Genomic DNA, 16764 nt, shown 5'->3' with positions numbered 1-16764 from the left:
ACAGTTACAATGAAAGCTAACCTAAATTAAAAACAAGTGGAATGCCTCTGGCCGTCTCACCTGCATCACGCGGTTCAATATAGCAGCAGTGCTGACTTTGAATACTACTCTAACTCGCACAAGATGTTCAGTGATACATGGTTACTCTTATGTCCACTTTTTATGAACTAGACCAATAAACTTACAGAGATATGATGGTTATTCAACAAAAAAACCCAACATGGCCAAAGTTCATTGACCTTACATGACCTTTGACCATGATCATGTGACCTGAAACTCGAGCAGGATGTTCAGTGATACTTGATTACTCTTATGTACAAGTTTCATGAATCAGATCCATAAACTTTCAAAGTTATGATGGTAATTCAACAGATACACCCAATTCGGCCAAAGTTCATTTACCTTTGACCTTGGTCATGTGACCTGAAACGCGCACAGGATGTTTAGTGATACTTGATTACTCTAATGTCCAAGTTTAATGAACTAGACCAATAAACTTTCAAAGTTATGATGGTAATTCAACAGATGCCCCCGATTCGGCAAAAGGTCATTCACCCTAAATGACCTTTGACCTTAATCATGAGACCTGAAACTTGCACAAAATTTTCAGTGATGCTTGATTACTATTGTGTCCAATTTTCATGAATCAGATCCATAAACTTTCAAATTTATGATGGGAATTCAACAGATATCCCCAATTCGGCCAAAGTTCATTGACCCTAAGAGACCTTTGACCTTGGTCATGTGACGTGAAACTCATGTAGGATGTTCAGTGATACTTGATTAACCTTATGTCCAAGTTTCATGAACTAGGTCCATATATTTTCTAAGTTATGATGACATTTCAAAAACTTAACCTCAGGTTAAGATTTCGATGTTGATTCCTCCAACATGGTCTAAGTTCATTGACCCTAAATAACCTTTGACCTTGGTCATGTGACATGAAACTCTAATAGGATGTTCAGTAGTACTTGATTAACCTTATGGCCAAGTTTTATTAACTAGGTCCATATACTTTCTAAGTTATGACGTCATTTCAAAAACTTAACCTCAGGTTAAGATTTGATGTTGACGCCGCCGCCGTCGGAAAAGCGGCGCCTATAGTCTCACTTTGCTTCGCAGGTGAGACAAATATCTGTTACATATTGTTGTCATATTCCCTGGGTATTCAATAGTGTCTCCCACACAACTTGAATATATTGGTCAAACAAGAACTTTTTAAGAATCCAGAGTTTACAATATGAAATGCTTTGAAATGTGATAAGAATTGATTAGCATGGTAGTAATGACTTTCCAGATGATGGGAGGCAGCGAAGATTAGTCAGTTAGAACGCATGTTTCGCACAAGATCATAGATCTCAACGTGAGGGGTTCAAGTCCCACTCATGCCAAAACACGTCTAACAGATAAAAAATCTGATGATATAGCGTTGTGTGTTAGCGTGCCTCACCACTGTATTCAGTGCAGGTGTGAATGCAGTAGGAAGACACTCCATCCATCATAAAGGATGCAAATGTTGGTCCCGTGTACAAGAGAGTCACAACCTACGCACATTAAAATCAATACACTATTTGCCAAAGAGTAGGGTGTTCACCCGGTGTATTGCACCTGCCAGTCCTGGCAAAATTCAGGTCTAGTCAATCTTGACATTCATATAACCAACATAATGATTGTGGGCATTAACGGAAAGACAAGACAAATATAAAAAATGTCCCCAGAAAATGCTCACTGCAAGCTTCCCCACACACACACACACCCACCCTCACACACCTACATCACAAAGAAAATCATTTTACCTTTCCTTATTTGCTTTCATATTATTTCTTTTAACAATTCATATTTTTCAACTTTTCATCACACCTCAAAATACACACTCAACCGACCAAACTCTTCCTATCACAATGCAATCCAGTAAATTAAAAGACTTCGGACAACTGTTTTCACTCTTGGAATTTAATTTGAGCAAAAAAAGAGTGATCTACATACAAAGTGAGATAAGAAAGAGAGAGACAGTCAAAATACCCGTTCCATACTACAACTATGAAGCAACCAGAAGGCATGGAAATATTACATCATAATTCAACATGTTCATCCCACCTAATACGTTAAAGCAGAACATTAAATTTATAGTAAGCATTCAATGGAACTCCTCAATGAACCTTCAAAATTGGTAGAATGAACAAAATAAATTGGAAATAAATGTAGATCTCATTTTTAATTGGTCAGTGATTGTTAAAATTAAACAATTACATATGTGTTCAGATTAAGTTCCATAACTCACAGACTTACATTAAACAGAAAAATTCTTCAAACTAATCCTTCTTGTCCTGTCAATCTAATAAGTGTTATATCTTTATTGGACATTACATAATCATACTTTCATATATTCACATTTTGTCTCCATCTATCAAATAGATAATTATAATAGAAATATATTTGTCAAATTCATTAAGTTTCATTTCATTTGCTAAATGTTTAAGGCATGAGATTTCAATCAAGGCATGATCAATCTTGGAAGAGTTTGTGTCTTATTACTTTAATGAAAATAATGAATGGTCATCATTTCACATATTCACATCAATTCAATCAAACATATATTTCCTAATAACAAATCAACTCAAGCTTAAGACAATCTTAGCTTAACTTGCTAAGACTCATTATTACCCCATGTAACAAAATATATACTCTTTGCCACCTTTCTACATACAAGACGCTGAAATATACTTCATAAACTATACTATGGTATAATATCAATAAACAAATGTTCTCTCATTGCAACATACACCATTTCATAAATGTATGATAGCTGTCGACTACCTTGTAAATGCCATGATTAATAAACTGAATAAGAAAAAAGAACAAGTTTATAAGACATATAGAAAAGACAATAAGAGAAACAGATAAACTGAATAAGACATACATATAAAAAACATAATACATCATATCTACATAGCATATACAATTGTATTGGTTCTTTTCACTAGGCTTTCATTATTTTCATTACATTTTGTCAGACTGAACATGATTTGTTTACTCACAAGAGTATCATTTGTCTAACAAAGCCCCTTTTCTTGAATTTAATTAACAAGAATTACACTGCAAAATCCCCATACATCTCACAATTTAACATGACTTAATTGGAAATGACATGAGTTTACTATTCAAAATATATATAAATAAGTTCATTCCTGTTTTTTTTTCTAAGTAAATAAACATTGTAATAAGCACTTTTCAGTAATTTGAATTCATTTCATGATTTTATTTTTCCCTAAAAAAATATGAGTGTGGAAAAGATATCCGTGTCATTCCATTATCAATAAATTATTTCAAACATTTCAATACATAATATAACTTTTTTCACCCACCTGCTACAAATATATTGTAATTCCTGTATAAAGCTAAGGAGTAATCAACAGATTAAAACAAAATCAAAAGTAAGTACGTTAATGTGGCATGTTAAATGGTGCCCTGTGTCAGAACACTATTAGCAAATACAAAATTCATGACAGGCACAGACTGACACTGTTGGTTTACGAAATATTTGGTATAAGGCATACATTCGGAATTGTAGAATTCTTCTATTGCTTTCGTAAGAATACCCGACATTAAGATTAAAGCATGTTTCACATGATTTGTGAAGTCATAACAATTCCATTACATATGATGAAAAAGTAATCTAGAATACAACTCTAGACATGTGTTCATTTTGCTCCTGCCATCTTCCCCCAAATCAAATCAAGGAACATATAGGACCAAACCAAGCTAGCATCGCTAGCTGCCTTTGGAACTCTTTGAAAGTGCTTTTGACCAAGCTCAACAAGACTAGATACCTTGTGGTCAACCTGGTAGGTTGCCCTCGATCCATTCTTGACAACCCCCATACATCCACCCATTGGTAATGGTATTGACCCTACAGCTATGAGTGGTCTTTGGAGGCTTTTGGATGTCCTCAAACCAAGGGTTGTTATATGTTACCGAACAGCCTGTTGACCCCAGCTCCTGGTACATTGTAGATGATGAGGATGATAAAGGCTACCAGGAGGAGCAGGAGAAGGAATCCAAGGATATACCATTTGTAGTTGTGCCAGATGATATACTTCAGGGTCTTCCAGGGGGAGGTGAACCACAAGAAGGACGTCTCTGGACGACTACATAGAAAAGAAGAAAAAAAAAACGCATTGTGTTAGCTACTCTCATTGTCGAACAGGGGATGGTCGATGACTCGACTGGATATTGATTTATTTTTGCCACTCTTAAAGTCTTAACCCAATTTTTAAACGGGTGATCATTTTATATCTACTTCGCTCTGCACTCTACAGATTAAAAATTACCACTTTATAAGCTACTTTATCATCATCACCATCATGATCATCAGTACATAGTCAGTAGATTCCCCAACAGAGTGAAAAACATACATACATGGTATTTGTACAAGTAATTAAAAAAAAAATTCAAGTGGCCCTTGGTTGACCCTAATTAGGTGCAAACGGGGTAGTTCATTTCTTTTGTTTTCTTTGAAACCCGGTGTTTCCAAATTTACACACTGATAACAAAATATTCATGACAACAAACCTAAATTAGATGTTTTAATATCAGACAGAACAAAGTACAAACAAAACTATTAATCTTGCTTTGTCATTACAATAGCATTTGTAAGAGGCCCATGGTACGTCTTCCTTCTGGTGCAGGAAATTATTAACTATAGGACACCTGACAAACTGAAATGTCTCTATTACTCTATAAAATTGCTAATTTCATTCATACCATCATTGAGAGAAAGAGAAACAAACATAGCAATTTGAAAACATCAGTACAGCATATCAGCTCTGCATCACTGCATTTACATTCTACATTTACTGTGCATGGAACCATGACAAAACCTGTCCCCGACATGACCTGTAGCTTACGTCATATACAGCCCTGGGACATAATTTGCAAAGTGCAATTAAAAACAGTTCAGCACACAAACCCATCGTTTCTAAGTTTAGAACGAAGATCTATTTTATATTCTCCTAGCCCTCATCAATCATAATTTTTGCTCAATCCAATCTGAAGTCACTGAACCAGTGATCCTGAAGATAATTCCAATTTAGTTTAAGGTGCAAGACAGAGCTGTAAGACACCATAACAGCTAGGCCAAGTTAACCACTGAAATCCAACTAAAAGTCTTTTTTTTCCCGATTCCTATTCCTCCAATTTCTGCAACAAAGATAAAAGGAAAAGACACAGAAAAGCCCTGCCTTTATGCAGCGTAGCCATGGATACGGATTATTTAGAGGTACCACAAGATGCAAGAAATCTCCATTTTGGCTCCAAAGATGGCCAATTTATCATGGTGATCACCTATTAATTTCATGAGTCATCAGAACTGAATTGTTAATTCTTTCATCTACATCACATTCACCTTAAATGTCATTATCCTCTGATCACGCTTCAATCATGTTATATTTCAATAGAAAGAGGGGAATTATACATTACCATTTAAATGAAAAATACAAAAGACAGCATTGCAAGATTGATAGATTGCATATGCTCGAGGTAAATCCAAAATTTTCTAGGAAAACCTTTAAAGATTGCCTTCTTTTTGAACATGAATAATTGAATTTCAGTTTCTTTTATAATAAATCCTCCAAACAATCTGACAAAGTTTTTGTTGTAGAACTATTTGATGCATTGTTTGAGACACCTTCAGGTCATAATGAGGTTTTTATAAAATCACTTGAGTCTCTTGCTTTTCTTTGTTGAATTTTGACATAGAATTGGGTGTAGCAAGGTGAAACAGAGATTATGTTTGCAGTAAGGATCCAAGAGAATACATTAATAGCAGGTATTTATGACAATAGAAGACAGATTGCACATTATCGGCGCTATGCTAAATAAAGAGCTACAGCCCCAGATCTGATTCTATTGTGAGCGACACATCTCCACATTATTAGCGACAAGGCTGCATACCGATACTTCAGTTCTGACGTGATAAATGAGCAATGTAAAGAATAATTATTATTGTTCGAACTATGATTGAGAAAAAAATGCGATCATTAAAGGGAGGGCAAAGAATGATATATTGAATACTTGAGAAATCAATGAGCGTTATTTGTCACCCCTGTAGTACATTTACTCATGGACGATATTGTAACGGGAATTAGATTTAATCATCATATCGCCAACACAACATAAGTTATTGTTCGCACGATGCTATTGTGGACGGGTCATCGAAAGTTCAATACTGTGACACCATATCTGTCCACTGATGTGACTGAAACATTCCTATTTCTTCTAAGACCGTTCCTGGGCGCAAAGCACTGCCTTGAGAGGTGAGAAAGTTAGCTTGAGTCTTCACATGACAGCTCAAAAGGAAAGAATAAAGTGCTTTATATGAGGTGTTGATTCGGCACTGTGACATGTCAATCACATCCTAAAAGGAATGAAATGACTTCAAGGTCTTGATGTGTTTCAAATGAAAAACAAACTGTAAGAATACCTTTCATAACATGAATTCCTTTCATGAGATATCTAGGTCATGCAAAATTATTCACTATTCTTCTCTCTTGCTGCCTCAAATGCCCATTATTTTCAAAGCTGTTTTTGTTTCTTCAGAGACACTCTCTGATAACTTTATTTTGCTTATATTGATATCAAATACCAAACATGACACAAGTGATGCAATCTAATTAAAATAAAAAGATCATGCACTGCAATTAAATTAAAATGCCCATGAGAAAGCTTATTTTCAAAGCTTGTTTTCCTTCACAGACACTCTCTGATAACTTTTTTTGGATTAAATTGATGGTAGATACCAATTACGACATGAGTGATGCAATTGAATTAAAATAAAAAGAGGATTATGCGTTGTAATCAACAAATTAAAGAATTAAATTGTACATTTGAAAGGTAAACTTTGTCGTTAAATTTGGTCATCTACCAAGATTTGAGGGATGAATCAATCCTCTACAGCATTGGAGGGGGTAATTTTTTACTCAAGCAACGTAGTATTTGTCCACTGGTTAACAGTAACGTTTATTATGGATCAACAAGCTTTATTTGGTAGTCAAAGAATTATCGAAGGCTTAAAATTCCATCGCACAATGAAGCACCAATGCTCTTTTTTAAGTATAAAGATATCTGTCACTTTATGTCAAACAGGGAGAGTTAATGGTGTAACATGGGCCAACTCTTGCATTTTGATCCTTACTGCCTTTGCATGGAATTGTCTATTGAAGGAAAAACAACTCATTTTATCTTCTCCTGTTTTGGGGATAAAGATAAAGCCTGTTTTTACCAAATAACAGTAATCCAGTGTTGCCAAAGTATACTAAAACAGCTCACATGTTGGCAAACAGGATGGAAGCAGCATTTTCAAAAGTTTAAGGTAGCAAGCTTGCGATACTCTAAAAAGCATTAAAGTTGAGAGTGTTATCTTAAGAGAAACAAAGGCTCCCCATGTTGCAGCATTAGTCTTGATGCAAACATTTTTTTGAAATTAGGTGTGACCTTTGCTATGACAATTACAATGGCTTCTGAAATCCCTTTCATAAACCCATCTTCCAATTAGCTGCCTATGAGTAATGCGGATAATTCAATAAAAATTGCGTTCACAAACTCAAAAAATAATCCGGACTATTTTTACGAGCGCCCGTCATGAAAAAGGCGGATAATCATGATGTCAACCACACACACCCCCTCTGATGCGGTTGCATTGGAAAAGGGTGACCTTGTGACCGCACCATGGCAATTATCCGCATTACTTTCAAAATGCGTTCATAAAGTCAAAATCTGGTCCCGATGCTGCTATTATGCGGATAATTGCAGCATCAAAATAATGCGGATAACTCTGGTCCTCTAATTTTACGACCAAATTACGCTGCTATTAGCCACATAATTGGGTTTATGAAAGGGGTGAGTCTAATTGAAATCAGCAATCTTCGGGAGAGGAATTTTGGCCCTTTGCTTGTTGGCAACCTATTTGGTCTATGAATATTGCAAAGAGTAGTGAACAAATTTGGTTAATAGGACTATATTATCAGACTCAATATAGTGAAGGCATAGCATTCTGGGTAAGGATGAGACATTTTGCGTAATTGAGGACAGGAGGTGATTGTATTGAAGGTGTCTGTACAGTATGGCCTTTAAACTGATCCTAGGGTCCATTATCATTTCTTCCCTTCCTAATCTTTCCAAGGTGTGCAATAGGAGGATGAAGAATAAAACATCTTGGCAACATCCTTCATTTCACTTCTCTCTCTTTCTTTCCTTGGGATGGCATTGCCTGCATCTCGTCCTTGCATCGGAGCGGAAGAAATCACGTTTCCGCATCCACTTAACCAGCCCCAGCCTATTCCCGGCACGTTCTACCCCTTTCGATTTTTCCATTAAGCGCCGGTTGACCCCCGCTTGAACCCCTCAAATGATTCCTTTGTTATCATGTCACGGAAACTACATGAATGTTTTATCATCCATACTTGAAAGAAGATGTCTCTGTCTTACTCTCCCTTCAATTATATTGATCATGTGCCTTTCTTCTGTCTGGCCAGACGTAGTCCTGAAGACTGCTTCAGGATATGAAGGGTTGGGGGCCTTTTGACGGGGATGGATGCTAAAAAAAAATCTTCAGTCCCATCTCATTTTTGTTTCATAATATCCAATCAAATATTGTGAGCAGAGTAAGTCGATCACCAGAGTAACTCGATCCCCAGAAATTAAAGATCAAGCTATTCAGTATTCATTATGAACTTTCTAGGAATCTACTGATTCATTTTCATCAACTTACTGAGGTAAAGAACAAAGATCTTTACAAGATCATTAAACATTCTAGGGTGTATTTCCCATTGTTTTATCTATGATGCAGTGTTATATGAGGCTGCTTGCATGATTCCCGCATAAAGACCCAGTTCTGACTGTTGACAAGGTATCTCAGTGAACTGTCAAAATGTATGTCTGTAAGACATCGATTTAATCACTCTAAAAACCCGCTCATGAATTATTTTTGTAACTATGATAGGGCCAACACCTATAAAGGCTAAACATAGGATCAATAACTTCAACCACAATAAATGAACCAAAATGGTATTGATTTAGTAGTTACAAAATGTCATGAGTAACCTTGTACATTGTTCCTTACAAACATAACAATCAAAACGTTGGATATGCACTCAGAGCTAAAATGCAGTATGTAATTGCTCTTTTAAACAGAGCCCATCAAAAGGCAATTGCTTGAATGAGGCCAGGAAAGCAATATTCAGATAATGGAAAGAATTACTTCTGTGACAAAGAAAGACAAACGTTGATAAAACTTATATGATTAATGGGGGAGGGGGGGGGGCACAATAGTGATGGATACAACCGAAGAGCTTTCTGTTTTCTTGGCAAATCGAATGAACAATTTGAATTCTCTGTTCTACAAAACATGCTGAAGTATTGACAAATGTTGAATTTGAATTTCATATATTTTGAACTGTTGCTTTTTGGTTCTATTTAAAGTATCTCCTTTTACAACTTTAATAAGATATTAAAATAGCACTTGTATCCTTGCTGCAGAATTCTCAATGAACCAATTGTCATTATTACCATTAGTGTAGCTGGCTACCTTCCAGGTGCACAGGCATTTCAGAGAATTAATATTCCTGTCCAGTACCCACTTACTACACCTGGGTCAGGTGCAACACGAAATGCATGATTTTCTTGTGGTAGGACATTAACACAATCATGGCAGGGATTCAAGCCCATGAAACTCAGACAGAAAGGTAAGGTGGGGGTAAATTCTGAATCTAGTGATGTTTGGGGGCTGGGGTTGAAGTAGTCCTTAGCTAATGTTTAACGAATGAAATGCAAAACAATAAAGATAAATTGGAAACTGTCAAAAGTTTGTGACTGTTTCTGATCCAGAGAACTACATTATTGTAAGAATGAGAATGACGTAACAACTGGTTAAAGGGCTACTTTTTTTTATTTTTAAAGAAAAAATATCTATTAACCATGCTGCCTTGAAACTGCATTGTCTTTTCTGCCCCACCTTCACATACAAATAGGGCGTTATCAAAACTTGTCATGTTTGAAATAACAATTTTCTCATTCCCTTCTTTATTTTGGTCATGCCAATGTACTTTATGGGTTCATAGCTATAGTTGAAATAAAAAAAAATAATTATTGCTTTATGGTTCAAAGGGAGGGCTGAATTTACAGGGAAGAAAAAAATAGGTGGAAAATATATTTTTAAATGCAGAGTGTGCAATTTTTGTAATAAAGCTACATGACCATGCGATGAACTTTTACCCTCCATGACTCTTAAGTCAACCAATTCAAGAAGCATAAAATAGTACTTTACTTTGAGAAACAACGATTAATGGTACCATTAATGGGTAACGTTTGGTTGATTGAAGCTTTCTCCACCACAAATTGAGAGCTTAGGCAAGTAGTAAAATAATATATTGGCAGGATTTGAAGGAAAAAACAAACCTTGTTTTTCCCTCCTCAAAAACATGAAAGCTGAAGTCCACAGAAATGATAAAGGGAAATAAATTCTGTTTATGAGGGAAAAATAGAGCAATTTGAGAAATTTCTATTCTGGATTAGGTAAGTTGAAAAGGTGAGGATACGGGCATGGACCTTTGGGTATAGACTTTTCACACCTACACACATACCTGGCATTGTTAACCATTTGTCACTATTCAATAACAAATCAAGGGGGTTAAGTATTCCATAACACACTACCACATGGCACAGAGAGGGATAATGATCAAAGTGGTTTGATTTGAAAGTGCAATGTCAAGTAAGCAACAGGTTGCAAACATGTTTTGAACTATTCACAAATTGCCTGACATATAATAGCAAATCTGTTTTGTTTTTTTTTTGCAATGGGGAAAGTGCAAGAAAATGTGTAAGAACTCCACTTTAAACAAAGGAATGACAAATTGTTTTATTTGGAGTGGAAGCAGACATCATTAAATGAATCAATTTAAATCCGCATTCACCATTTAGTGAACAACTTTTAAATGTATTTCACCACTCTAATAAAACAAAATCAATATTACTATTCACCTCATCACTTCACCCAATATGAATTCGTAAAGTCACTTTCCAATTCTTTCACTGATGAATAGATTAAAGGTAAATGCCAGTTTTGGTTACGATATCAAAATGAGTTTGTACAGAATCCAATGAAATGACCACCAAAGTGTCTGTTTGTATAAATAAAGAATATGTGCCAAAGGATTCTGGAAGAAATTGTGCAATTGCTGAGAAATTAGCAAATAAGCACAGGATTCGGGTCAAGCGTCGGGCACGACATTCAACGCAAAAATAATACACTGTTCCATGTGCGCTTATCTGTGTTGGTGATCTTCAGTGTGAATATTTTTCAGCGTAGACTTCAAGATTTCACAAAGTTCAGTTTATGTGACTGTACCAGATCTAGATCCTCGATGATATACTGACAATTAAGCCTGGTTTTACAGACTTTCTCATGAAATCAGTGTTTACTGCAACTACTGGCATTTCGCTTTAAACCAGTTTTTTCTACCTACAGAGAAAGCATCCCCTGGCTAATTCTGAACTTAAAGACTACAGTCAAACAAGCCCTCATGTCTTATTACAAAGCTTATTTCCACTCCTCATTACAAGCAAATAACAGACATCCCCCATAGACCTTCACTAAAATAAAAGTAAAATCATAAATTAAAAAAAAGAAAGGGTTGTGGTTCAAGCATTATTCATTGACATTTTGACTTTTTGATCAGATATCTCTCATAAATGCCCATTTGAAATTTCAATACATTCCTCTACAAGAAATCTAATCTTTAAATCTTATTATGCACATCAGTATTATTAAAGCCTGTGTATAGCTTTGGTGAAGGGTCAATAATGTGATTGATAATCGAATATCATCTAATATGACAGTCTTACTGAAGCGTAGAGACGGTTAGATATTTTTCCAACTGCACTTCTCTGAGAAAATTTCAAATATTCAAATCTTGGATATATAGCGCCCTCTCTCGGCGATGCTTGTTTTAAATCAAATAATTGGGCATTCAAGCACTTTTCTTATAAATCTAGTGATTAGATATCCAAAAGTTACAGACAAAGAACATATCTTGAAAGTTTCAGCCCATTCCATGATTTGGAATAGGATTTAATTGAAAGACAAAAACACACAGATATCTTAATTAAATTTCCATGTAAAATCGCAAAATTTATCCTGTAAAACACATTTTCATTTCATATCCTCCACATCATAACTGTTATAGGGCATATCCATTCATATTAGCTAGCAATGAATTGGAATAGTGATAGGTGCATTTTGGTGGATTTACCAAAACTATACACAAGCTTTAAGGTAAGAGAGCAATTCATTTACTTCAATAAAGAGAGATCAAAAACAGTATTATTACCAAGGTCAAAATACAGGCAAGGTAGCGGACCATTATTATTGTTAAAAATGCAATAATGGATAGATTTGGCTTTATGATAGGAAAAAACTGAGCACTACAATGGATGTATTGTTATTTCTTGAGGTAACTGTTTCATGTGTATGTTATCTCCATAAGTCTTTAAGTGGCCTTACAGAAGTTCTGGCATAATAGGTAGAGCATTGTATACTTCTCTAATCTCTATAGACTAAGGTAATGGAGTGCTTATATGTTCTTTAAGTTTTTTATTGATCAATTTAAGGGGTGATCAATAGCACCTTTTGTGACTATCAAGGCCAGGGGGTGAGTCATTCGATGCTACTAATTGACTCAACTGTTTACTATTTTCAACCTAACAGCTTCATATTTTTGCATTTTACTTCAAAATCTGCTTTTCCAAGAATTTGCTTTGAAGATGAATGCAACACAGGTACCATAGTAGTGGAACAGCAGGGCATATGTTATTCTTCTCAAGCTAAAAATGGATCAATGAACTCTTGACCATAAGGACAGTACTGTCTGTCAATATCTTAACATTTGAAAAAGTTTTAAATGCTCCTTACTGCAAATTTAATAATAGACTTTAATAGTTCCAATCAGCAGGAAGGAATGTACTCGTTATAGAATAATAAGGGTAACAGTAGTAAGACTGTATTCTTCAAGTCTTCAATTTCTGGAAAAAAAGTAATAAGAAGCACAATGTATGCAGAGGCAGTATGGGTGCTGGATGGTTAATGCTGTCACTACTGCTGGTAAAGAAGCATTGGTGATTTGACAACAGGTAGCACACTTTAATTAATCTGTTTACTACTGCTCCAAATAAAGGTAGCAGAATGCCTAACTGCATCAAGACAATCCAGAATGTTTTCGAAAGCCATAATGGATACGAGGACTCCCACTCCCTTTTAATCCAACAGACTTGTTTTCTTCCACAAGATATTGACATCTTTCATTCTGCCATTGTTAGGCTGGAAGGAAAAGAAGAAGCCTTAGATGTAAACAGAAGACGATATCATCTGCTGAGCGCCAAATGGGCACTGGTTTATGTTGTTTCTAAGCCAAGGAAGGTCTTTTTGGTAGGGAAGATATCTGGAAAGCATCAGCGGAAGAGTGACAGTTGAGAGATATGTCACTGTTGCATTCCATGAGGGTAGTGAGAGAAAAAGAAAGAGCAGCATGCTGACAAAGTAAGACTTCCATGCAAAGTTGAGGAAGAGGTCACCTCAGAGATAGATAAAGCCAAGGAAAGAAGATATAGAGAGAGATGGGTGACAAACAAACTAAACTACACTTGATATGTTTTTTGTGGGTGAGGGTGTGAATGCGTATTTGTAGTGTGCTTGTGTGGGTTGGAGGGTAAATGTGGGTGGATGTGTGCCTATGTGTGAGGATAGAGTACGAGGGGGTGATATGATATTTATGTGGGTGAGGGTGTGTATTCAATGATGGTGTTGTTAAAAATAGGTTTTTGTGGGTGACAGTGTGTATGGGTGTGTGTTGGGGTGTGTTTGTGTGTACAGGAGAGTGGGGGGGGGGGGGCTGAAATGATACTTGTGTGGGTGAGGATGTGAGAGAGTGTATTTGCAGTGTGCTTGTGTGGGTTGGGGGGTAAATGTGGGTGGACGTGTGTGTGTGTGTGTGAAGAGAGAGTAGTAGGGGGTGATATGATGTTTATGTGGGTGAGGGTGTGGGAGTGAATTCAATGATGGTATTGTTGAAAAAAAAATGGTATGCTAGGGTGGGCTGGGGTGTGCATGTGTCTGAAGATACAGGGAGGGGCTGATAGGATACTTGTATAGGTGAGGGTGAGAGAGTGTTCTTGTGGTGTGCTAGGATGGGATGGAGGGAGGGTGTGTGTTAGTGTGTGTGAAGACAGAGGGGAGGGGCTGATACGATACTTGTATGGTGAAGGTGAGATGGTGTATTTGTGGTGTGCTAGGGTGGGATGGTTGGTGTGTGTGTGTTAGTGTGTGTGAAGACAGAGGGGAGGGGCTGATAGGATACTTGTATGGTGAGGGTGAGAGAGTGTGTCTGTGGTGTGCTAGGGTGGATTGGACGGTGTGTGTGTGTGAAGACGGAGGGGAGGGGCTAATACGTTACTTGTACGGGCGAGGGTGAGAGAGTGTATTTGAGGTATGCTTGGGTGGGTTGGAGGGAGTGTGTTTTTGTGTATGTGAAGACAGAGGGGAGGGGCTGATACGATACTTGTATGGTGAAGGTGAGATGGTGTATTTGTGGTGTGCTAGGGTGGGATGGTTGGTGTGTGTGTGTTAGTGTGTGTGAAGACAGAGGGGAGGGGCTGATAGGATACTTGTATGGTGAGGGTGAGAGAGTGTGTCTGTGGTGTGCTAGGGTGGATTGGACGGTGTGTGTGTGTGAAGACGGAGGGGAGGGGCTAATACGTTACTTGTACGGGCGAGGGTGAGAGAGTGTATTTGAGGTATGCTTGGGTGGGTTGGAGGGAGTGTGTTTTTGTGTATGTGAAGACAGAGGGGAGGGGCTGATACGATACTTGTATGGTGAGGGTGAGATAGTGTATTTGTGGTGTGCTAAGGTGGGTTGGTTGGTGTGTGTGTTTGTGTGTGTGAAGACAGAGGGGAGGGGCTGATACGATACTTGTATGGTGAGGGTGAGATGGTGTATTTGTGGTGTGCTAGGGTGGGATGGTTGGTGTGTGTGTTAGTGTGTGTGTGTGTGAAGACAGAGGGGGGGGGGCTGATACAATACTTGTATGGTGAGGGTGAGAGAGTGTGTCTGTGGTGTGCTAGGGTGGGTTGGACGGTGTGTGTGTTAGTGTGTGTGAAGACAGAGGGGAGGGGCTGATAGGATACTTGTATGGTGAGGGTGAGAGAGTGTGTCTGTGGTGTGCTAGGGTGGATTGGACGGTGTGTGTTTGTGTGTGTGAAGACAGAGGGGAGGGGCTGATACGATAATTGTATGGTGCATTTGTGGTGTGCTAGGGTGGGTTGGTTGGTGTGTGTGTTTGTGTGTGTGACGACAGAGGGGAGGGGCTGATACGATACTTGTATGGTGCATTTGTGGTGTGCTAGGGTGGGTTGGACGGTGTGTGTGTTTGTGTGTGTGAAGACAGAGGGGAGGGGCTGATATGATAATTGTATGGTGAAAGTGAGATGGTGCATTTGTGGTGTGCTAGGCTGGGTTGGACGGTGTGTGTTTGTGTGTGTGAAGACAGAGGGGAGGGGCTGATAGGATACTTGTATGGTGAGGGTGAGAGAGTGTGTCTGTGGTGTGCTAGGGTGGGTTGGACGGTGTGTGTGTTAGTGTGTGTGAAGACAGAGGGGAGGGGCTGATACGATAATTGTATGGTGAGGGTGAGATTGAGTATTTGTGGTGTGCTAGGGTGGGATGGTTGGTGTGTGTGTTAGTGTGTGTGTGTGAAGACAGAGGGGGGGGGGGCTGATACAATAATTGTATGGTGAAAGTGAGATGGTGCATTTGTGGTGTGCTAGGGTGGGTTGGACGGTGTGTGTGTTTGTGTGTGTGAAGACAGAGGGGAGGGGCTGATACAATACTTGTATGGTGAGAGTGTGTGTCTGTGGTGTGCTAGGGTGGGTTGGACGGTGTGTGTGTTAGTGTGTGTGAAGACAGAGGGGGGGGGCTGATACGATAGTTGTATGGTGAGGGTGAGATTGAGTATTTGTGGTGTGCTAGGGTGGGATGGTTGGTGTGTGTGTTAGTGTGTGAAGACAGAGGGGGGGGGGGGCTGATACAATACTTGTATGGTGAAGGTGAGATGGTGTATTTGTGGTGTTCTAGGGTGGGTTGTGGGTGTGTGAGGAAAGAGGGGAGGGTGCTGTAAACTAGGCAGATAAAAACAGAAGCACAGAATGATGAGAACAACGCATCCGATCAACCAAACATGTTTAAAGAAAGAAATCCAAGTAAAAAGATATTAATAATTGAAGATTATCATAAAAAAAAGTAATATAAGATAAAAAGAATGCGAGAATTATACAATGTGTGGGAGGACAGATGGGTGGGAGAGAAGGATTTGGGGGATGAAGAGAGGCTACAAAGAAATAAAGAAAGGGAAAGATTGAAAATAAGCACACAATAAAACATGACATTATTCTACTGTATCACCTGAGGAATAATGCATCAAAAGAATATCAAAATAAAAGAAGGAAAAACAGAATAACAAATAATGAAAATAACAGAATATGCAAGACTCAAACAGATAAGCATGGGGATAATCATGGCTAAGGCAAGAAGTTCAACAGTTCATGAACTTGACAAGTTGAAGAAAACAAGAGATAAACCTGATACAAGAGATAAGGAGAAGAGACCTGAAAAAATGGCTATTCACAATACATCTAGATCTTAAGAAGATGACGGAAATTTA

At 37.8% G+C, this 16764-nt stretch overlaps 1 protein-coding gene across 1 annotated transcript in view; it reads right to left on the bottom strand.

Annotated features, from left to right (window-relative positions):
* Positions 1-3964: 3964 nt before the first annotated feature.
* The window catches only part of LOC121425317 (myoferlin-like), a 56561-nt gene continuing 43761 nt past the window's right edge, over positions 3965-16764 (bottom strand). Inside the window, exon 13 of the mRNA XM_041621346.1 lies at positions 3965-4148. Within this exon, the coding sequence (XP_041477280.1) occupies positions 3965-4148 (184 nt within the window). The remainder of the gene's footprint in view (positions 4149-16764) is intronic.

The sequence above is a fragment of the Lytechinus variegatus genome, chromosome 12 (assembly GCF_018143015.1).
Source record: "Lytechinus variegatus isolate NC3 chromosome 12, Lvar_3.0, whole genome shotgun sequence".
Taxonomy (NCBI): Eukaryota; Metazoa; Echinodermata; class Echinoidea; order Temnopleuroida; family Toxopneustidae; genus Lytechinus; species Lytechinus variegatus.
This window is presented reverse-complemented; position numbering and strand designations above follow the sequence as displayed.